At 44.1% G+C, this 24,809-nt stretch overlaps 1 protein-coding gene and 1 long non-coding RNA gene across 2 annotated transcripts in view; both read right to left on the bottom strand.

The window, feature by feature from the left end:
- Nucleotides 1–6,246, bottom strand: part of LOC106579628 (thioredoxin domain-containing protein 5) — a 30,257-nt gene extending 24,011 nt beyond the window's left edge. The window contains exon 1 of the mRNA XM_045702750.1: nucleotides 6,116–6,246. Coding sequence (XP_045558706.1) covers nucleotides 6,116–6,180 — 65 coding nt within the window. The 5' untranslated portion in view covers nucleotides 6,181–6,246. The remainder of the gene's footprint in view (nucleotides 1–6,115) is intronic.
- A 7,496-nt stretch (nucleotides 6,247–13,742) lies between these two features.
- LOC106579631 (uncharacterized) lies at nucleotides 13,743–19,224 on the bottom strand. The gene is made up of 4 exons (XR_001322696.2): nucleotides 18,941–19,224; nucleotides 16,894–16,972; nucleotides 16,663–16,792; nucleotides 13,743–16,474 (listed from the first exon to the last, which is right to left on the bottom strand). It is a non-coding gene; the product is annotated as an uncharacterized lncRNA (long non-coding RNA).
- Between the last annotated feature and the right edge of the window lie 5,585 nt (nucleotides 19,225–24,809).

Raw genomic sequence — 24,809 nt, 5'->3', positions numbered from 1 at the left:
CACCACCATAACCACCACCACCACCATCACCATCACCATCACCACCACCACCATCACCACCAACAAGTCTCAAGTCGTGACATATTTGTTTGAATTCTACATCTCACCTTCTCCATTGTGCTTACATATCAATTCTTGGCAGGATGTTTCAGTATGCTTTGAAATGTTACACACAGAACTGTTAATTTAAGCAATTAAGCCTGAGGGGGTATGATATATGGCCAATATACCACGGCTAAGGATTGTTCTTACGCACAATGCAACGCGGAGTGCCTGGATACAGCCCTTATCTGTTGTATATTTGCCATATCCACAAATCTCTGAGGTGCCTTATTGCTATTATAAACTGGTTACCAACGTAATTAGAGCAGTGAAAATAAATGCCTTGTCATACCTGTAGTATACCGTCTGATATAACACGGCTGTCAGCCAATCAACATTCAGGACTTGAATCACCCAGTTTATAATAGAGATTTTTGATCAGAAGAGAGCTGTATAATATACACCCCAACGACCCAGAGCTGACGCTCTTGCCACCCTATCACATTCCAACCCCTCCTTGCCAATGAAACCTACGCCTTTATAGCTAACAGCAGGTGAAAAATAATATACAATATTATTTTCTTTGACTTCCACACATGATAAATAACGTCGAGAGTCGAATCTCCCATTGGTGCTCTGTCGCTACCCAAGAAACCACATTTCACAATATATCCCAACAGCTTTATCTCAACATGTCATACTGGTGGTAAATGTGACTAAATTGCAGCTGACACTTTTACGCACGCCTCTACTACCGAAGGGCTCATAGTTCCAGTGCCTATCAGTTACCCATTGTTGACAGTGGGCAACTTGCCAGGCCAGCTATACAGTATAGGCTGTCAAAGGAAAAGCATATTAATGGTCTGTTTATTTTCCTAATTGCCTTTTAGTTAGTGCTCGAGAGTGCAGTAGACGACAGGTGGTTTGGTGAAAGACTGGAAGAGACTGATTGGGAGACTGAAAGAGAGACTGATTGGGAGACTGAAAGAGAGACTGATTGGGAGACTGAAAAAGAGACTGATTGGGAGACTGAAAGAGAGACTGATTGGGAGACTGAAAGAGAGACTGATTGGGAGACTGAAAAAGAGACTGATTGGGAGACTGAAAGAGAGGAGAGTGAGGACCAAATAAATGGCACAGTCAGATTTCTGTCTATCGAAGTTGAAGAAGACCTACTCAGCTGTCTGTCTTTACGGAGTATGAAACACTTTTTCTAGTTACATTTTTTTATTGAGTTGAGAAGAAGCTGCTATCTTGTGATACACCATGTTCCCACCATCCACAGTTGTTAAACCTTTGCTTAGAAATGATATGTTGATCAAAACAACCTGGTTAACCTGACCACAATAGATCTCTTACTTCACAGCTGTGGATTGCATTGGAGAGTTTCACTTTCAAGTCTCGGTCTATAATGAGAACATTTCAGATTCAAAATGCAAAATGAGAAAAGCAGGCCATATTAAATCAGTAAGTGGGTTTTTGGAACATGTGAGAGATAAATATATATTTTTGCATATTATTTACTTTCCTGGGCTTTCCTGGGCTAAGCTTTACAAAACACTGAAATAAGGCCCTTAAAACCCAAGCATGCCTCCCGGTCAGAACGGCTTCATAAAATGCTTGAGTAGTGACCCAATTTGATGAGGCGTAGAGCGCAAGATCTACAAAATTATAGGGCTGAGTGACACCCCCTCCCCACACACACCACCATCACCATCATCACCATCACCACCACCACCACCGCCACCACCACCACCACCATCACCAACACCACCATCACCACCACCATCACCCCCACCACCATCACCACCACTAACATCACCACTACCACCACCATAACCACCACCAACACCACCACCACCATAACCACCACCACCTTTACCTTCACCTTCACCACCATCCACCACCACCTTCACCACCGCCATCACCACCACCACCACCACCACTTCATCCACCATCATCACCACCTTCACCACCATCACCACCACCATCACCACCACCACCACCCCCACCACCATCCCCACCACTAACATCACCACCACCATAACCACCACCATCACCACCACCACCATCAAAACTACACAACCACCACCACCCCATAACCACCACCACCCCATAACCACCACCACCACCATCCACCACCACCACCACCACCGCCATCACCACCACCACCACCACCACCACCACCACCACACCACCATCACCACCACCTTCACCTTCATGTTCACCACCATCACCATCACCACCACCATAACCACCATCACCACCATCACCATCACAACCGCCACCATCACCACCACCTTCACCATCACCCTCGACACCATCACTACCACCACCATCACCACCAACACCATCACAATCACCACCAACTTCATCTTCACGTTCACCACCATCACCATCACCATAACCACCATCACCATCACCACCATCACCACCATCACCACCACCACCATCACCACCACCACCACCACCACCAACAAGTCTCAAGTCGTGACATATTTGTTTGAATTCTACATCTCACCTTGTCCATTGTGCTTACATATCAATTCTTGGCAGGATGTTTCAGTATGCTTTGAAATGTTACACACAGAACTGTTAATTTAAGCAATTAAGCCTGAGGGGGTATGATATATGGCCAATATACCACGGCTAAGGATTGTTCTTACACACAATGCAACGCGGAGTGCCTGGATACAGCCCTTATCTGTTGTATATTTGCCATATCCACAAATCTCTGAGGTGCCTTATTGCTATTATAAACTGGTTACCAACGTAATTAGAGCAGTGAAAATAAATGCCTTGTCATACCTGTAGTATACCGTCTGATATAACACGGTTGTCAGCCAATCAGCATTCAGTACTCGAACCACCCAGTTTATAATAGAGATTTTTGATCAGAAGAGAGCTGTATAATATACACCCCAACGACCCAGAGCTGACGCTCTTGCCACCCTATCACATTCCAACCCCTCCTTGCCAATGAAACCTACGCCTTTATAGCTAACAGAAGGTGAAAAATAATATACAATATTATTTTCTTTGACTTCCACACATGATAAATAACGTCGAGAGTCGAATCTCCCATTGGTGCTCTGTCGCTACCCAAGAAACCACATTTCACAATATATCCCAACAGCTTTATCTCAACATGTCATACTGGTGGTAAATGTGACTAAATTGCAGCTGACACTTTTACGCACGCCTCTACTACCGAAGGGCTCATAGTTCCAGTGCCTATCAGTTACCCATTGTTGACAGTGGGCAACTTGCCAGGCCAGCTATACAGTATAGGCTGTCAAAGGAAAAGCATATTAATGGTCTGTTTATTTTCCTAATTTCCTTTAGTTAGTGCTCGAGAGTGCAGTAGTCGACAGGTGGTTTGGTGAAAGACTGGAAGAGACTGATTGGGAGACTGAAAGAGAGACTGATTGGGAGACTGAAAGAGAGACTGATTGGGAGACTTAAAGAGAGGAGAGTGAGGACCAAATAAATGGCACAGTCAGATTTCTGTCTATCGAAGTTGAAGAAGACCTACTCAGCTGTCTGTCTTTACGGAGTATGAAACACTTTTTCTAGTTACATTTTTTTATTGAGTTGAGAAGAAGCTGCTATCTTGTGATACACCATGTTCCCACCATCCACAGTTGTTAAACCTTTGCTTAGAAATGATATGTTGATCAAAACAACCTGGTTAACCTGACCACAATAGATCTCTTACTTCACAGCTGTGGATCGCATTGGAGAGTTTCAATGAGAACAGCAGGCCATATTAAATCAGTAACTGGGTTTTGGGAACATGTGAGAATTTTTGAGCATATTATTTTCTTTCCTGGGCTAAGCTTTACAAAACACTGAAATAAGGTCAGGATCATCTTCAGCAGGTACAGTTGTTTCCTGGTTATGTTGCAATAATACAGATTTTTTTTTATCCACAGCAGGCCTACGCTGAACAAATTGATTAGTTAAGGTACACCACTTATGTGCCAGCAGAGCCACAGTTGTTTTAAATATTTAAACTCGCAGCACAGCTTCTTGATGATTACTTGAACATGAAGCATATCCCTGAGGAAGTCTTACAACAGTACATATGTTTTCTGGGAATTTGAAGAAAAAAAATGATCACACGGCGTTCAGGGACACAGGAAGCAATCAATTGAGAGGAACGGATGTCATTCGCAGGCTAGCTTCTACACCAGCCACGTTCCATGGGGAAAGGCCTCCCATGCCGCCGTGCCTTTCATCTGGGATGGACACACGTGGCTGACGTCAATCGCCATGGCGATGGCTATTGTATCACAATGTTTTTGTGTTCTACCTCTGCATAATGACTAACCCAAACCCAGGTCTCCTGAGGTAGATGTTGGGACTATGATCTGGGAGTAGGGTCGGGCTACTGCATCAGTGACTCCCGGTGTGGACATGACAGTCCGCAGGATGTGTACAGGAAAGGTGAGGGCTTTGTTGTGCAGGTGGTTTATGGGGACCTGGCCGTCACCCCCCTCTCCGAGGGTGACTCGGGGGGAGTAGGATATGCAAAAAACACATTTCTATTTCACACCACACACTTGTACATGTGTGAAACAGGACGAATACAAGCACTCCCTATTTGTCTTTGACTTGATGGGAACCTGTGGTTAGGAGAGCAGATCACAGAATAATCTACATGCCATTTAGTCCATGTGTTCAATTCAATGCTAGTTTTTTGTAGTGAAAACATGCTCAAGACTTAATGACCTGGTGTAGTGATTCGTCACAATATTCTTCAGCTATAACCGTGGTAACAGGGTGTAGATACCTCTGTTGGCTGAGCAGGAAGAGGAACAGGAAAAGTTATCCTGGCAGATTCCTTTTGCTTTCACTTTCTGCCTTGTCAAGTGTCACCACGTCTGTAAGAAATATGAACACGGCTCCTTCTTGAACAAGTCGTACGTGGCGCAATCTAAGCCCTAGTGATAGGACCCTCTGCCGGGGCTACCTCACACAGACGCTGGCCGGCCAGCGGTCCCCTCCAAACGTTAAGCTCCGTCTTCCTGCTGGAAAAGCCATCAAGAGCATCGGGACCAGGGGAGAGCACACTCAGACCTGTAGAAACGTTGGCGGTTGCCAGATCGCAGGCTCCCCTGTGGCTGGATGCTGAGATTGAGAGAGCAGAGGGGCAAAGCTGCAAAGTCTATCACCACACCGCTACCCATAGGTGCGGCAGGAGGGAGTCGGCCATCATGGCAACCCAGTCAGATCCCCACTAACAAGGCAGACAGCGAAGGCTTCGGCTATGGGCCTGTTAGGGGAGGGAGGAGGGGGGCATATTCTGTTTGGTGAGATTAACATTCAACGTTATTGTGGCCATTGAGACAGAAAAGTCAGGACAGAGCTTGAACCAGAAACCCCATAGTAACAGGGCGCAATGTGTGTCTTAAGGTCCACTTCTAGACAGAGGCCATAATAATAGTAAGATACATGGAGCATGCTGGTCCTCAACCTTATTTAAAAGATATTACTTTTATTTGAATGCATGTGGTCTGGTAATCAAAACGTCATCATCAGTGTACAAATCACATAGCTGACACAAGGACTTGTACAGACATGGTCCTGTCGCAGGTAATCTTTCAACAACCAATATTTTCAAGGGCTCTAAATACCACGATGACCACTGACGTTCACCTGCCAGTCTGAGAAACGACCAAATCATTCTGTTTAGACATATTACAAGACACTTAAGCGAGCCCTACGTCAAGGTTTGTTTTTATTTTCCTTCACTCGCTCATGGAAGACCAGCCTTGTTGAAGTTAGCCTGACGTTGCCAACGAGAGGTGGCCAAGTCTCAAAACAGATGTTTACTGTTTTCCTTAGGATGATTTGTTCTCTGCTCATTATTGATCTCAGTCCAAGCATAACCACACTCCCCTCACCAGAGCGCTGTGTAACAGAATGGGAGCGCTGGGGCAGCAGAGGCTTTCCTCTTAGGCTAAGCCCAGGTGTGTGTATGTGCATTTATGTGTGAGTCTGTTGTGTGAGTTTGTCTCTGTGTTTGCGTTATTAGAATGTGTGAACTGTGTGTGTGTATGGCCTGTACCTGCGTAGCATGAGTTCAGGCAGCCCTGGATGGCCCTCCACTCGCGGGGTCCCCACAGAAGCCATTAAACAGCGCGGCTGGTGGAATAATGTATTTGACTTGGCCGGCCGGCGAGGCAGGAGCAGGTGCTCTGCTCAGGGCTTCTACTCACTGTGGCTACTTTGATCTGTGGTCCAGGGTCCTCCCTCCCTCCCTGCCTCCCTCCCTCCCTCCCTGCCTCCCTCCGCTCCTGCTAGAGGACTCAGCCCTGCTGCAGGCTCCAGCCCAACACAACTGCTGCTGACAGGCTTGCTAGCCCTCAACAATACAATAGGGTATATCGTATTGAGTGTAAGTTTAGATTTATTGACTAGACTTATGGAAAACAAAGTGCTGCCAGGGTCCGAAATCTGACAGGTTAAAATGACATATGATAATATAATGCTTTTTTGTTGTTGTGTTTTTAAATGTTATGACATACAAAGTACAAAGTAGTAGGTTAACACCTTGGTATAATGGATGACAAATAGAAAAACTCCTTCTACATGCCCTGAAAGTTCTTCTACCCCTGCTTTAATTGTGTCATGACCACTGGGGACTATTCCTGAAGTGACTGAAGATGACTCCACTCCAAACAACAACAGATGTTACGTATCAGTTCAGACAATGTTCGTACATGATGATCCCAGCCAGTCAGAGACAGAGACCAGAGGGTTCTGTTGAGTCCCACGGCTGCAGGGCCAGGTTCTTAGCCGAATGACACGATAGCAGTGCGTCGTGCACTTAACATGGGCGGCCAGGACATGAGTAATGCTGCTTTTAGCTCCAGGCCTCTGTTCCTCAAGGTAAAGTCATTAGGGGCTGAGAGCCAGCCCGAGATGAAGCGGCCCACTTGGGTTCAGAGAGGGAGAGGATGAAAACTTAAGGCCGTCACAGGGCCCTGAAAGAGAGTTGCCTTTATTGGAAAAGCCTACTCCTAGGCATTCCTCTACCAAGACACTAGGCTGGCCTGGGCCTCCCCGGAGCAGCGAGGATGGGACACTGGGCCCAGCCTGGGCCTCCCCGGAGCAGCGAGGATGGGACACTGGGCCCAGCCTGGGCCTCCCCGGAGCAGCGAGGATGGGACACTGGGCCCAGCCTGGGCCTCCCTGGAGCAGTGAGGATGGGACACTGGGCCCGGTCTAGGCCTCCCCGGAGCAGCGAGGATGGGAGACTGGGCCCGGTCTAGGCCTCCCCGGAGCAGCGAGGATGGGAGACTGGGCCCGGTCTAGGCCTCCCCGGAGCAGTGAGGATGGGAGACTGGGCCCGGTCTAGGCCTCCCAGGAGCAGCGAGGATGGGAGACTGGGCCCGGTCTAGGCCTCCCAGGAGCAGCGAGGATGGGAGACTGACTCAGACACGGGGTTCTATCGTTTGGAGCTGTGCCACACACAGACACAAATGCACAATTGCACGCACGCATGTGCATTTGTAAGCTTGCGTAAATACACATACACAGCGACACACATACACACACTCATTGTGCTGTCAGTCTCCTACTCAACATGATACAAGGTGGCTAAGCAACAGCAGGAATACTCCATTTCCTGAGTGGGTAACACACCCTCTTATAAAACGCAATTGATTGATTTATTGGGTTTCAGGGCTTGTTTCTGGTTGGATATGAGATGTGCTTTAGAGATCTCATTCCGGAACCTTCTGTTTAGAGGAGAGGGCTACTCACAATGATGGAGTATCTGGACGGAGTGGTTCCAATATAGCGGTAGGAGAAAATCCACTCTAGCCGGGATCCCATGCACAATGGCCTGATCTTGACCAGAATATTATAATTCATAGCTAAAATGAAAGGCCTGATGTCAAAAGGAAAATACATACATAAAAGAGATTTAGAAGATTAAAAAGAAAAGGCCGCCTGGGAACCGTTCCTAGTATAATGCATAGTGTGTGTCTGGGAATACGTGAGCATCCTCCTAGGTTTGGAGAGGTTCATGTTGAGGAGATGAGAGCAATACAGCACTCTATCGATGATCCGTGTGATCCAATTTGACCTCAGAGAGGAAGTAAAAGAAACTGAGAGGAAAGATCACCATGGTGTTTGCCTAACTTACCGTCCCTGCTACTTCACTCACCAGGAGAAGGCTCCTGAATCATCTTTTATATTACGTCCAGCTATTACCTCTCTGTTCGTTCAATTATTTCCTTAAATCATCAATATGCAGACAACGAGCGATAAATAACTGATAAAAAGGTTGGGAAATGGTTTCCCCATGATCGTTTAACGATAGATTTCATTAAATCATTTCCTTTATTTCACGACATCAAAACGGGAAACATTTTCAAGGGAGGATGTAAATTCAGCCTACTGTACAACACTAAGTACTAAGTTTAGAGGTAAGTCAGGTAAATTAATTAAGTTTATCCCTACATGCCCTAATTAATGTATTGGTGTACTGGGTTTTTGTTCACTCAGATAAGGTAATGTGGGATAACTGCCAAGCGATAAGAACAATGAACCAATTGCTGACACAAAAAAGAAAGTTTTGGTAAAAATGTGTTATATGTGTCACATCTGCTCCTGCTTCTCCCCTCCGGCGTACGACGTCGCCAGAGTACTAACCACCGGTCCTGGGATTCATCATTACGCACACCTGGCACTCATTATGATTCACACCTGGACTCCATTACCTTCATCATTTCCTCCCCTTTATATATCACTCTCCCAGGTTCACTAACCAGTTGGTATTGTTCTTGTGTATCAGCGTACTGCCTTATGTTAGTGGTGTGTTCTTGGGTTTTATTCAAACATTGCTCCTGCTTCCGACTCATTGCCCCATCATTACAATATGGATGATGTTCATGCATTAGGCAAACAAACTATGAAGGGAAATAAGTGGTTGCCAAAGTACAGGAGCATGTCTTTAATGCCCCAAAGATTAGTGTGTTAAAATCTATTTTATAAATTTTATTTTATTTGTTTTTATAATTAACTCTTAAAAGCTATGGTCTTGGTATCTTAATAAAAGAAATTAGATATTGAAACAAAATGTCATTGCACATCTACCTATTAATATCCTCACTATGATAAGGTTTTGATGTAAGGTCCAAATCATCCTAAAGTATCTCAAATATGACTGTGTAACTTAATTAAGTTACTTGTAGACATGATTTTAAGGTAGGCCTACCATTGACTTGCATTGGATTGCTGGGGGGGGGGGACAGTTTCCCCCAACACACTAAATATATTTATTTAATTCAGCAAGGGAAGGTGTTGGGGGAAAAAATGGGTGACAGAGGTTTCTGTGAAAATTACAGGGTGGGGGTGGTGGGGGGGGGGGGGGCAGTTGCCCCATGTGCATTTTGCATCATACGGGGATGATTTTTGTATTTTGAAAGGTACATATCTTGAAAACTTGATTGCTGACAAGCAAAACATTTTGGGACTATGTCAACAATGGACTCATGAAACAAATACCAAACGATAATTTTGGGGTGGAATTTTCCATTAAGCAGGTGGTAGATACTGTGGCCTTTTCTGTCCTTTGTTAAAAATGGTCCTTCGGTTTCAGGCCACACTTGCGTTTGACTACGGATATCGTGGTCTAACAATGTTTGACGCGTACTTGATTGAGAGGCATTCTTGAAACTCTCAGAATTTGGCTAATACTCCACATTCTTCTGTATTGTGACTGATAACGGGTAGCTTGTAGAGGTCACTGTCACTGTGGTCATTAAAAGCTCATCCATTACTGTTATCGAACAATAAGCTGTAGTTTAAAAACACCCGTCTGATAACAACCATAGATCTCCACTGTCTCCTGAAGACACAGACTATATCCTCTTATCAACTAGCTCACAGGGAGACACAGAGGAATCATAATGTTTTTTCCCCTTTCCGTCGTCATTCCCAACGACACAGAGAAGGGCGTAGAAGAGGAATAGCTGGGAAATTTCCGGCCATGGGAATGACCCGATAGCCTGCCAGACAAAAATATCTGGAACCTACATTGGTTAGACGTTGGGGGTGACAAAAACCTTTCAAATAGTCATTATTTATAAACAGTACATGGTATATGAAAGGAAAAAAACGTCTGTAGAGGTATGTAGTTGGCAAAGGATCCAGACATTCCACAACTTGTAGACGACAACAAGCGGCATGTTCCCAGTTGAGACTGGCCAGCGATGACAAGCCATTCCCTGCATCCTCGCTGGCCATTGTTCTGGCTGTTATTGACTGACCGGAGGAAAGTGTTTGTTTTTGCTGGCCCTTATCTGGGTTTATTGGATTTGGCAGGACTAGTAGCGCGATCCGACCAAAAACACTACATGGCAAAATGGGTGCCCTATTGGGTATTTTCCAGGTGAAGTGTGAGTGAGAGAATTCCATTTGAATCCCTGTCTAACTGCTTTTATATGCCACCTCGTTCTCATTTTTTAAACAGGCAGTGTCTGAGGATAACCATACTTCCCCTCAGAAAAATATACATTTCTTAATACGGATGACACTCAACTACTTTTTTCCTTCCCCCTTCTGACACACATCTCTGCGTGCATGGCAGATGTCTCAGCTGATATGTTAGTCCACCACCTCAAGCTCAACCTCGACAAGACGGAGCTGCTCTTCCTCCCTTAGGAATGCCTGCCTGCTCCAAGACCTCTCCATCACGGTTGACAACTCCATGGTGTTGGAGTTGTCAAAGTTCTACTACATCCGTAGAGTACGACCCTGCAACTTATCCAGAATGCTGCAGCCCGCCTGGTGTTCAACCTTCCCAAGTTTTCCCATGTCACCCCACTCCTCGGCACACTCCACTGGCTTCCAGTCGAAGCTCACATCCACTTCAAGGCCACAGTACTTGCATACAGAGAAGGCAGAAGGAACTGCCCCTCTCTATCTTCAGGTTATGTTCAAACCCTACACCCCAACCCGAGCACTTCATTCTGCCACCTCTGGTCTCTTGACCTTCCTACCCCTATGGGAGGGCAGCTCCCGCACAGCCCAGTCCAAGCTCTTCTCTGTTCTAGCACCTCAATGGTAGAACCAGCTTCCCCCTGAAACTAGGCAGCAGAGTCCCTGCCCATCTTCCCAAAACATCTGAAATCCTACCTCTTCAAAGAGTATCTTAAATAATCCCTCACACCCCAAAAATGTTAAAAGCCATTTGTGAACTGACACTCGCAATATACTCCCCCCCACGTCTTCTAGCTCTGACTTTGCTGATAACTACTTTATTGAGGGAAAATGTACTTACTATGACTGTGATATCTAGGTGGGACAACCACATATTATAAGATGAATGCACTAACTGTAAGTCACACTGGATAAGAGAGTCTGCTAAATGACCAAAAAGTAAGCCCTCAGAGCTTATTCTCGCCACTTAGTAATTCTCAGGGTGATCGTTTGCCACTGCCAAAGAATTCATATTACCATGTGCATCAGCATCCCCACAGGACCCATCCACCGGCTTCCTGTGGTGTTGTAATACTAGGTTATTAACTTAGATGCACACCCAATTGTTCATTGCCGTTTTCATTTGGACCCCACAGTAATTGAGTGAGAGGCCTATTATATGATACAATGGAGGAGAGCGGACGTACAGAAGCTACATCTCAGGAGCTGTTGTAGTGAATACCCTCAACGTACAGAAACTACATCTCAGGAGCTGTTGTAATGAATAGCCTCCATGTACAGAAGCTACATGTCAGGAGCTGTTGTAGTGAATACCCTCCACGTACAGAAGCTACATCTCAGGAGCTGTTGTAATGAATGTCCTCCACATACAGAAGCTACATCTCAGGAGCTGTTGTAATGAATACCCTCCACGTACAGAAGCTACATCTCAGGAGCTGTTGTAATGAATACCCTCCACGTACAGAAGCTACATCTCAGGAGCTGTTGTAATGAATACCCTCCACGTACAGAAGCTACATCTCAGGAGCTGTTGTAATGAATGCCCTCAACGTACAGAAGCTACATGTCAGGAGCTGTTGTAATGAATACCCTCCACGTACAGAAGCTACATCTCAGGAGCTGTTGTAATGAATACCCTCAACGTACAGAAGCTACATCTCAGGAGCTGTTGTAGTGAATACCCTCAACGTACAGAAGCTACATCTCAGGAGCTGTTGTAATGAATACCCTCCACGTACAGAAGCTACATCTCAGGAGCTGTTGTAGTGAATACCCTCAACGTACAGAAGCTACATCTCAGGAGCTGTTGTAATGAATACCCTCCACGTACAGAAGCTACATCTCAGGAGCTGTTGTAATGAATACCCTCCACCTCACATTGTTCCATTGCTGACTTTTAAAATAGTTTTCCTTTTCAGCCCCCTCGCTAAGGAGAGTGAACTCTCATTGACAAAGTTGAAAAGTGCATGAGGGGGGGGGAGTACTGCCAAGGGCCCCTGTCAGGCTTTCAGAAGCAGCAGTTCAGTGAGGGTTTATTGGTTCTGAAATGTGTCAGAACGCTGGGAGTTGGGACAAGTAGAGCGGGCTACAGCGCTCCATTCTTTGTTCTCCACTTCAGAATGAGTGGAGGCGATCAAAGAAGAAACTATCTCAATGCACCTGGGTTATATTAGGTATATTCAATAAGAAAGCACAGGCTGTGATATCAGAGGTTAGGGAATCTCTTTCTACTCCACCTTTGTGCAACCTCCAAACCCATCCTGAAACACACACCATCAACGCCATTCCAATGGATGTGGCCCCTCTTTTGTTTCAGAGAAATGGAGGCAGGCTGTGATCAGACATTTTCTAATCTGTGTTTCCATAGTCACCCAACCCCCCCCAACAATTTATGTTGGCCGCCAGCTCGTCGACTGGGATCGCCACTCTCTTTCCATAACAGGAAGAACACAATGACTTCGTAAACATAGGAGATGAATAACAAGCCCTGGTTCCTGAGGCACGTGGCGGTGGGCCGGAGGGACAATAACGCCGGGGTCATTCGGTGTCCAACCTGCTCCACACTCTACTTCCCGGAACGGTGAGTGTATCTGGCAAAAGACGGGACGCCCACGCTCCAGAGGTACTTTGAGTAAGAACCGCCGCAGGCCAGGCTTCCCTTGAGTAGACATCTGGTATGTACAGTACAGTGTGACATCCTCCAGACTTACGTTAGGGGTGCACCAGATTCTCACCACACCAGAGGACTTAATAGGGGCAAAGGGCTTACAGTACTTTCTCATGAATAGCTAACACTGACTTTATTGTTGACCTTTCGGAATATACCCAGGCAGTTTTTCTCCAGAGGAAAGATTGGCGGAGGTGAGCTGCGTTTCCGGATTGTCACTCCTCGTTAAGTGGTGATGCCCTGTCTGGCTCTAGCTGGCTGGGCCGTCAGGGCTCCCCTGGCTACATTACTATACCTCCACAACATCTGCTGGCACAGTCGTGCCCTCTCTGATGTCTGTTGATGACACACCGCCCCTGCCCTGATGTCAGTCACTCACAGAGCGTGACCCAGGATAACCGGACAGCAGCCGCCATCGCAGGCAGAAGGGAAAGGGGTCACCACGAACAAAAATTAGAAAGACTGCGCCTCAACCTCCACTGAAATTGGATACTGGGCCTCGGTTCAAAGGCATTGCTGAACTACGTTGTATACATTCGAGTCGAGAGAGAAAAAAACCACACTTGAGTCATGCAGAGTTTAGCAATGCTTTATTTTACTTATACTGATTGATGAGGTCTGCATCCCCCCACGCAACAATGAAGTCTTATTTAAGGCGTCCGTGCCCACATTCTGTGTTCATGAGAGCCATTTCAAATATTTGTTCTGTCACTTTCTGCCAAGATTAATCCTGTTCCCAGCAGGTCAGGAATGTGTCAGTGTGCCCATCCATCCATCAGTCTAAACAGCATGCTATTGCCCAGTGCAAATATTGTCTTTAAACAAAACACTTCATACAGCGCTACAAGTATACCTCTCCATTTAAATAGGTACATAAGAGGCCCAGGAAAACACCACTAAATAATGTTCATTTCTGACAGCTTGAGCTTGCTTCAGTAAAACCATTACTGATTGACTTATTTTGAGAGGTTGCTAGTTGTACTTGAAGTCAAAGGTTCACTGTACCCTAATCTGAAGAGTTGATGAGACACGCCTAGTTGGGGAAACTGCTCAGTGAGTAAAGTTTGAGATGTTGACCTGTGCCGTTGACAACCTAGCTTTGAATAGCACTTCTGACATTCAACATTTTCACTCGCCTGAAGCTTCAAATATCTAAATTAGTTGCAAAATCCAGTTTATTTTCTTATTCAGTTGGAGGCAAACACTAGGTTTGGGCGATATACCGTTGATACCATATACTGGGGTATTTCAAAATACCAATGGTATGACTTTCAATACTGTTCAAACTTTTTTGGGGGAGGGGTGCGTGCTACGCCGCTGTTTATATCTATAAGTGAAGTATAACTATAAGAAATCTAAGATGTGTCAAATTATATCCAACTCAGGGCTCCAGCTATGCATTTGGTTTGTTAACTTAGGCCGTCATTGTAAATAAGAATTTGTTCTTAACTGACTTGGCTTGTTAAATAAAGGTTAAAAAAAATGATATATATAATAATAATAACCTGGCTAGCTAAGTGGCCAGATGTCAAGATCAAGTTTCTTGGTTACAGCGGAGACATTCAATCCCCTCCTGGATCAAGATCCCTGTTGCCAAAATTGTTTGACGGTTTGAAAATCTGCCCTACCATAGAAAACACACATCTATCAACACCTCCGAGCATAATTCCATTAAAAAATAAGTTTAGCAGCCAAGGAACAATCATGTAATTTATGGTTTAAAAATGACATTTTTCCAGAACTTGACATACATATTCCATGTGCTTAGGCCAGAAAATTGTGATTTTGAAGGGCTGTGAAAATGCCACGTTGTTAATCACACTTTGTCATTTGTGATCTGGAAACTGTTGACTTTCGTCCTCAGAAGTCCTCTGTTAGTGCCAACGACTAAGTACCGCATCAATCAAATTCAACAACTTAATTTCAAGCAGACAGCCAGACAGACACACTGAGGATCTAAAGTGGGAGAATTTGGCCAGATCCTTCTTCATGTTGCTGTACATGATGCTGAGGTGTCCGACGGCCTTGATATGCTCCTCGTCCACCTCCTCCTTCAACCGCTGCTGGTCCTTTAGACACTTGTCCCAGTCCTCCTTCTGTCTGTCTATGGTCACCTGCAATTGGGTGCTCTAAGGTGCACAACACGCAAGGATCTGGGTCAGGCTCGAAGACCCAAAAAAATCTGAACTAGACAAAAATGAAATTGGAAATGAAAACACTCTTGTTGGAGATTTGGGTGGTACTTTGTTTCAAACATCTATCTCCTGTTTAGTGCCAAATGATCCGTCCCTGGGCCCGGTTTCCCGAAAGCATCTTAAAACCAAGTTCATCGTTAGAACCTTTGTAGGAGCATTGGTAAATCCCCGAGTTGTTTCCAAAAAAACATTATAACTAAAGTTGCACTTGAAAACGATCTTTATTTACTAACTGCCTCAGACCACTCTTAGAACAGCTAAGTGCATCGTTAGGTGCTTTTTTGCCCTTCCACATAACTTTACACATAGAAGATCTCTGTTAAACACAGACTCAAGATGTTTATCTGTCTCTCTGTAAATGCCTATAAATTCAGAACGAAGTTGACTACAAAGTTACCAAAGTCTTTGTATGGTACAGACAAGCGAAGGATAAAAAATATGCTTCAAATGAAAACCCAGATGACTGTAATAAAAGGTAAATACAGTATAGACTACATAAGCCTACACATTTCAATCATATTTAAATCTATTTCTTGTTCAATCAATTGAGTTCTATTTGACTAATTATAGGCTTCTGTTTGTAATTTTTGCCTAAATATATTTCATGATGTGTAACAACCTGTGAACAATGATGTGTAGGCTGGGCATTAGGTTAATAAGCCACCTTAATATTTGCAGCCATAGCCTATAGGTGTTAATAGCTCTCCAGGAGCAGCAGCTGATCCTTCGTCAGTATTGTGGAATAATTATAATTTTAAGGTAAGATTTGAACGGACCAAGCTGATCTGTGAGCAGCGCTGGCTTTCTTTGGATCCTACCCGTAATGACACCTGCTCCAACGACAGACTTAGTGAAAGTTCTCCCTGTTTGGTGTTTTGGGAAACGGGAGCGACTTCTTCGGTTGTTGTACGATCCATTGTTCATACACTCGTAAGCCTAAGTTCCATCGATAACGGGAAACTGGGCCCTGGTCTATTGTCACAATCCATGCCTGTGAATGGTTAAATCACTATTGGTAATTCATGGGCTTTGAAGAGAGCCTGTGTCTTTACTTGGTCTGCCTCTTGCTCCCTCTGCTGGATCCTCTGTGACATGTGATTCCCATCCTCCACTGTAGAAAAACACAATGAACAATGTTACATTCAACTCCTTTCCAGCCTAATCAGTAAAGGCACATTGAAATAATACAACGCAGTCAAGTAATTTGGAGAACACTACGATAGCATTCAATCAGTCCATATTACAACTGCAATGGTTAGCAATTGAAATATACACTGGCTAGGTCAGGAAGGGGCTTACATCGTGTGAGAGCCTCACAGAGGTGCTTATGCATGTGCTCTGAACATTTGGGCAACGACTGCTTGTTGGTCTCCACCACCATTTTGTTCAGGTTGTCCCGGAAACGGCTCTCTCTGAATCCACGTTTTTCCTTAAAAATAAAAATCACAATAACGTGTATGTTAGCAAAGATCAAATTACAATTAATCAATTGGTCAAATCACATATTATGGTGCAAGCTGAAATACTTACCTCAAATTCACAAAATAGCAGATCTCCCCTTGTACGACAGGCCTATGGTCTATTAGCCTGGACTGAATATCACCAACATCTAATGGGAGACACAAACCATCAACATGTCATGTTGAGTAATTGATCATGTCAGATCAGTGGAGGCTGGTGGGGGGCGCTATAGGAGGACGGGCTCATTGTAATGGCTGGTACGGAATAAATGGAATGGTTTCAAACATATGGAAACCTCCTATAGCTCCTCCTACCAGCCTCCTCTGTGTCAGATATATTGAAAAGAAACAACTTTATTTTCTATTGTAGGAGGACTAGGGCTAGCAGTCAACACTGTGGTCAATTCCATTTAAACTCAATGAATTGTGTCCCCACCTTAGAGGAGATAATGTAAAATGTTCCACATATGTGTCATTGACAGTCAAATTAGAATTACATTTCAATTTAGCTCCTGAATTGAGAAAAAAAGGAAACCACACAAGGACACGGTGAGGCTGCCAAACAGATCTGGGACCACGTTAGAGGCTGCCAAACTGATCTGGGAGCAGGTTAGAGACTACTTAACAGATCTGCTACCACGTTAGAGACTGCCAAACAGATCTGTAACCAGGTTAGAGGCTACTTAACAGATCTGGGACCAGGTTAGAGGCTACCTAACAGATCTGTGACCACGTTAGAGGCTGCCTAACAGATCTGGGACCACGTTAGAGGCTGCCTAACAGATCTGGGACCAGGTTAGAGGCTGCCAAACAGATCTGGGATCAGGTTCGTACAGATCTGCGACCACGTTAGAGGCTGCCAAACAGATCTGGAAACCAGGTTATAGGCTGCCTAACAGATCTGGGACCAGGTTAGAGGCTACCTAACAGATCTGGGACCAGGTTAGAGGCTGCCTAAAAGATCTGGGACCAGGTTAGAGGCTGCTAAACAGATCTGGGACCAGGTTAGAGTCTGCCAAACAGATCTGGAAACCAGGTTAGAGGCTGCCAAACAGATCTGGGACCAGGTTAGAGGCTGCCTAACAGATCTGGGACCAGGTTAGAGGCTGCCTAACAGATCTGGGACCAGGTTAGAGGCTGCCTAACAGATCTGGGACCAGGTTAGAGGCTGCCTAACAGATCTGGGACCAGGTTAGAGGCTGCCAAACAGATCTGGGACCAGGTTAGAGGCTATCTAACAGATCTGGGACCAGGTTAGAGGCTGCCTAACAGATCTGGGACCAGGTTAGTGTTAGGGTTTAACTGGCTATTTGTTTGCATAGCTTATATAATATAACGGAGAAGCTATGCTACAATATTAAGTATATAAACTATTGATAAGTCAACTGCTGAAGACAAGAACTACACCTGGCAACAGGAAGTGCGTCACGAGGCTAGGACCAGCCTGCATGCCAACGATAGGGTGAGTAAGTTTAAACCACGCTCATCCTCACTCTGACAGGCCAGCAATGAGCGGGAACTATCTCTGTCAGAGTATTTAAGGATGAACAAAGGATGTGTCGCTCTCTTCGCTGTTTTGCCCTGCGTGGTGTTACAGGGAGAGACCGTATATACGAACATCATATTTTCCATTTGTACTATCATTCTATTTACTTAAAGATGAATTAAATAATCATTGCAAAACTAAGTTGCATGGTTTGTTTATATCCTAATACCAGATTCGAATTGACGCGACTTGACATTAGAGGCAACTAGTCTTGGTACCAGTCCGTTAGGCTATCATTCCAATCCTTGCCACTCCTGTCTTAAACATACAAATAAAATATTTGGTAGAGTGATAGTCCATTTGGCTCAGTTGGTAGAACATGGTGCTTGCAACGCCTGGGTTGTGGGTTCGATTCCCACGAGGGGCCAGTATGAAAAGGATGCACTCACTACTGTACGTTGCTGAAATGTTGTACATATATTGAGTGAAATGTTAGCTAGCTAAACAGACTGGCACCCAGGCTAAGAGAATGGCAGTATGCGTACATTCTGCAACATATGACTCTCTCGAGTTGCTTAGCTAGCTAAGTTAAATGCGATTTATGGTAACTGCAACATAATAATGAACTCACCTATGGTTAGCTTGTCCATAGTCACGCGTTAAAAAACACAAATCCCGACAACACGTGAAATAACGTTACTTTGTTTAGAATTGAGTAAGCTAGCTGGCTTTAGCAACCTCTTTTCACTATAGCCTAGCTACAGAATAGATAAATGCTTAGTAGCTATTTACATGCAAGTTATCATACGTAAATGTGCATATATTTTTGGTTATTCTAACAAAAACCTAAACTGTAATAGTAGTCAGTTGATTTGAAGTCAGCTGATGTAAATATTCACACTACTTCCGGGTACGAGGTCTTGGCTCAAACCAAACCTCCCAAAACGGGGAGCACACTTAGAGGCCTACCAATGCAAATTCTAAGGTACCAGTAGGTACAGTTCCCCAGCATCAATCATCACTTTTGTGAATGTATACTATGGGTGTAGCCTAGACATTTATCAGCACATTTCCATCTTCAATGGTTTAGTATTTAATCTCTCTCTCAATTCAATTCAAAGGGCTTTATTGGCATGGGAAACATATGCTAACATTGCCATAGCAAGTGAAATAGATAATAAACAAAAGTGAAATAAACAATAAAATTAACAGTCGACATTAAACTCACAGAAGTTCCAAAATAATAAAGACATTTCAAATGTCATATTATGGCTACGTACAGTGTTATAATAATGTGCAAATCCCCCTCTCTCTGTGTGTGTCTGTGTATGATAAGGCATTTAAACATCTCTGTATTGTTATTGACAAAATGACATTTATTTCAGGGTGTAAATCTCAATGATAGTGATGGAGGACAGGAGGTCTTGCATGAGTTAGGACTGCAGATGTCAGTCTTGTTCTATGGTGTGGCTTTATCAGTGAGTTCCCCACAGCCACATAAAGTCTAACACTGAGGATGAGGCTGATGAGTCACCTCTGCATAGCCTATAATACAATGAATTGAAGTGTCTCATAACAGAGTGATAGTCCATTTACATCTATAAAATTCCCGCACCCCATTCAGGCTGACGACAGTGGTAATTAGAAGGATTGGCCATCATTTTGAGGGATTTCATCATGTGATATCTTATTGTGTGTACCTGTCATGGATTTATAATTGAAACATTATGCTGTGTGTACAATGTCGGCCATAGCAGGAAATAGTAGATATCTGAATATGACTTTAAAAGTGATATTATACACTACACTTCCCATCTCCTTGTTTTTGTGCAATAGTACATTCAATCAGTAAATGAAGCACAATATTGGTGGCCACTGCATCCTAGCAAGACTACCAAGTTTGATTTTTTTTAACCATTATTTTTACCAGGTAAGTTGACAGAACACATTCTCATTTACAGCAACGACCTGAGGAATAGTTACAGGGGAGAGGAAGGGGGATGAATGAGCCAAAGATAAGTACAAAGTGCAGTACGTGTACAGACGTACCAATAGCCTAGATGATTTAGTGGGCTCATTCTTCAAAAGTCATGCAGATATAATATACAGAGAAGAAGTTTGAGAGTATCACTTGATGTAATGCTAATTCTGGCGAGGATAGGAAGACTTGTTTTACTGAAGAAAAAGTCTGTTCACATAATTTGCCACTAGGTGGAAACAAGGTCCAGTATTATAATTGCCAATCTGGTTAATGAGACACTGCTTAGTAAAGTAATTTACTATCTAAATCTAAATGTAAATATATCACCTCCTCTCAGTGTAGGCATATTTAGAGACAAGGACTCCTGGCAAGACCACATTAAGGACGTGGTTGTTTGGGGGCTAGTGTTGCATGTTCAGACTTCAAACATTTGTTCTAAAAGAAGTGGCCGCATTTACTCACAATTGTCACTTCCACATAAAAGAAAGCCTTCAGAAATGCACTAATTCCCGTCCTAGCTAAATAGTTGTTAGCCTATCCACACCATTGATTTTGATCTGAGGCTACTAGATATTGCAGTCATGAGCAGTTATTGTGGCAATTGATTAACTGCCATCGCAGAGCGCTCCAGGGCCCATTGGAAAAAGAGTGTGTTTAGTCAACTTTGACGTTTGTGATAATAAGTAGGTGTGCTTTTAAATGGATTGCCGACATACAAGGTCAGATGAACATGAAATAATGACAAAACAACATGTACACACTACACAGTATGACAATGACATAACCAATATTCCCTTGATGTGCAGCTGGGCAGGCAAATAATATTTTGTTAAAGACTAAAAATACTTATGCATAATAGGCTGTATTGTAATGTATTGTATTATAGATACATTGTAGTACACTTGCAGAATTAGAGAATTTAAGAGTATAACATTATTGTTGTGATGGTAAAAATGTAATTACACATCAACAGCCATGAAATATATATATATAAAAACTGCCAATGCCAATTTGCTCAATAAAGCATAGACCCACATTATTAATTTACAGTTGTTGAATTATATATACCTTATTTTTCACTGGTACATTTGTAATGAAATATATTTTTTTAATTAGTGTACATTCTATTTTCATTGACTTTATGTAAAAGGATGAATAGGATGTCATTTTTTTCTTATATTTGAGAGTGAATTAATTACACCTAAAGAAATGTGGCCTATATATTGGGAGTGAGGACTGCAAACTGAACTAAAGCCACACAAAAAACGACACAAACTGAATGCCCTGTCATTGAATGATTCTCCTGTATATCCATTGCAGAAAAGGAGTAGACGTTAAAGTAGTTGGAGAACGAAGCCAACATCGCCATAACAACGATGGCACTCTTTGCCCATTATTATCTGCCAGGGTTGTGTTCCCAGGTTCCAGTTAGGTTTGCATGGGATAGTCCCTTGCATGAGCCATGTCATGTGTTTAGACTCATATGTCTCACAGGTCTATTAAGTAAATACAGCAACAGTGGTGATCTCTTCGTTGCACACCCGTTCTGAAATAGAATAGCTTTTCAAGGCCAAATAACACAAAGTGTAGTGTTTTCAAATAGTTTTTTTTTAAAGAAAGTTAAATTAAAAAAAAAGTTTCCTGAAATATTTACAGAATAAATAACATCTACAATATTTCTGAATAAAAGGTGAGAAAAATATTCAATACTTTAACAATGTGCTTAACATTAAATGTTTTATAAGAAATTCATATATAATTACAAATGTGTAGTCATATTTAACTATACCTTAATTAAATTAACTACAGGTTACAGGTACATGTCATTTATTTCTCTTTATAAACCGGGTTCGAGCCCTGAATGCTGATTGGCTGACCGCCATACACCACGGGAATGATGAAACATATTTTTGCTGCTCTAATTATGTTGGTAACCAGTTTATAATAGCAATAAGGCACCTCGGGGGTTTGCGTTATATGGCCAATATACCACGGCTAAGGGCTGTATCCAGGCACTCCGCCTTGTGTCATGCTTAAGAACATCCACAAACCGTGGTATATTGGCCATATACCACACACCCTCATGCCTTATTGCTTAAGTATTTCCCTCCATAGCATATAGCTTTGTTCTCATAGACCTCCACACATAGCATGTGAAACCACAGGCTTGCTCTTCACTTGCTCAGACTGCAGTAACTTGGCTGTGGTCCTGGAGCATTGAGTCCTTAGACAAACGGTGAGTGTTCTGTGGGAGGTCTGTACGAGTGGTTTACAAAACATACCCATCGGGCCTGTTAGCGTGGTGACGGCTTAGAAAACACAGCTCTTTTTTTCTCCCCCTCCACACAGCCCCTAACGACGGTGCTGCTCACATTACCCAATGGGTTTAATTATGTTGCATTACATTGCTCTCTCTCTCTCTCTCTCACTCCTCCTCTCTTTCTCTCTCTGGCTCTGGTCATGATCTCTGGGCCCTTGGAGAAGGCCAGAGGGACCATGGTGCTTGGCGTTCACAGCATGCTGAGCGCCACTGACTGTGGCTCTAAACAGGTGGGGGGCGGAGGGGGTGGATTACTCACTGCCTAGGCCCCTAGGCGGGGGCCCCTCCTTCCGTACACCCACCTGCCCCCCTCTTCCCCTCTCTTCCTCAGCCAGTCAGCCAGCTCACTGCAGCTCCCTGGGCACTGAACAGGTCAGTCGTCCTGGTGCCACTCTATCCTGGAGGCTGCTCCTGAGCTGCGCACCACAACTCTGCCAGAGAGAGAGAGAGAGAGAAAGAGGCCCCAGGAAATAACTAGAGCCCCGGTAATAGTGGCACATCACGAGGCACGGCGGAGCATGACGCTGCCCTGCTGTCACATCCTCCCAGGGCCGAGGAAGTAAGGGGCCGAGCGGTGGAAGGAAGCAGCAAGAAGCAGCGGCAGACACGTAGCTCAGCCTGAAAATCAACATATGTAGTCATCATGTGCTTTTTGGGAAAAAATATTTTTCTCCGCCAAGCAACCTTGTCAGCCACATCTTGCGATATGTAAACTGCCTCTCCTTGGAGTGGAACGATTGTGTCGTTTACGATTAGCGTTCTCAGCGGGCCCCGGTTTGGTGCTGTCCCCGAGATTAGCGGGCCGCTGTGCTGTCACTTCTCCCACAGGGACGTCCGCTGTAACGATAATCCAACCAAAGGATTGCCTCATCCGAATGGCGCGGTGTCCAAGTCAACTGCCGGCAACAGGCAGGGAGAGGCCCAAACCTGTTGAGGCAGACCCTCCCGCACCACGGTGGCAATCAAAGTGACAGCCACGGGAGAGAAAGTGGGGACATTTTCTTTGTGTAAGCGAAATAAGTCCCCCCTCTTCCCTCTGAAACCCTGCACCCCCTCTTCTCCCCCTTTACCATGTCGTCGGAGGAGCGGGGGCCGCGCGCGGTCCTGAAGGATGGGAAGTTTTTTGTGGGGCCGTGATTTTCGACGTTGGGCAGAGGGGGCGCCCGGGGGGCGGTTGTATTTGGAGAGGTGCCTCGTCAGATTAGATGCATGCTGGCTGGGTTTGATGGCCAACCTGGACAGACAAGCCCTGCCAGGCACAGACTGCTCAGGCACATGATGTCAGGAGGACACAAAATTATCCACCGCGAGACCAAGGAGACAGATGACACCCAGCAGGAAGGGAGAGCCAAATCTGTAAGCATCCACAATCCAGCTGGCTAGCCCTAGGGTACCTGTCTCTCTGAAGTGGAATCTGCATCATCCCATGAGCTGTCAAATTAGCTCACAGGATTGGAAATGCTGAAAAGATTTGGTCCCTCCTAGTGAGGAGGGGTTAATATAAAATGTTATTAATCTTTGCTTCCTGTCCTGAGAAGAAACAAAAACAGAAGTATGTAAGGAATAACAGAAGTATGGAAGTATGGAAGGGATAACAGAAGTAGGTAGGGAACAACAGAAGTATGTAGAGAACAACATAAGTATGTAGAGAACAACAGAAGTATGTAGAGAACAACATTAGTATGTAGAGAACAACAGAAGTAGGTAGGGAACAACAGAAGTATGTAGAGAACAACATAAGTATGTAGAGAACAACAGAAGTAGGTAGGGAACAACAGAAGTATGTAGAGAACAACATAAGTATGTAGAGAACAACAGAAGTATGTAGAGAACAACAGAAGTAGGTAGGGAACAACAGAAGTATGTAGAGAACAACATAAGTATGTAGAGAACAACATAAGTATGTAGAGAACAACATAAGTATGTAAGTATGTAGGGAACAACAGAAGTAGGTAGGGAACAACAGAAGTATGTAGAGAACAACATAAGTATGTAGAGAACAACATAAGTATGTAAGTATGTAGGGAACAACAGAAGTATGTAAGTATGTAGGGAACAACAGAAGTATGTAAGTATGTAGGGAACAACAGAAGTATGTAGAGAACAACATAAGTATGTAGGGAACAACAGAAGTATGTAAGTATGTAGGGAACAACAGAAGTAGGTAGGGAACAACAGAAGTATGTAAGTATGTAGGGA

The sequence above is a fragment of the Salmo salar genome, chromosome ssa19 (assembly GCF_905237065.1).
Source record: "Salmo salar chromosome ssa19, Ssal_v3.1, whole genome shotgun sequence".
Classification (NCBI taxonomy): domain Eukaryota; kingdom Metazoa; phylum Chordata; class Actinopteri; order Salmoniformes; family Salmonidae; genus Salmo; species Salmo salar.
Note: the sequence above shows the minus strand (reverse complement) of the source record. Positions and strands in the feature narration are given on the sequence as shown.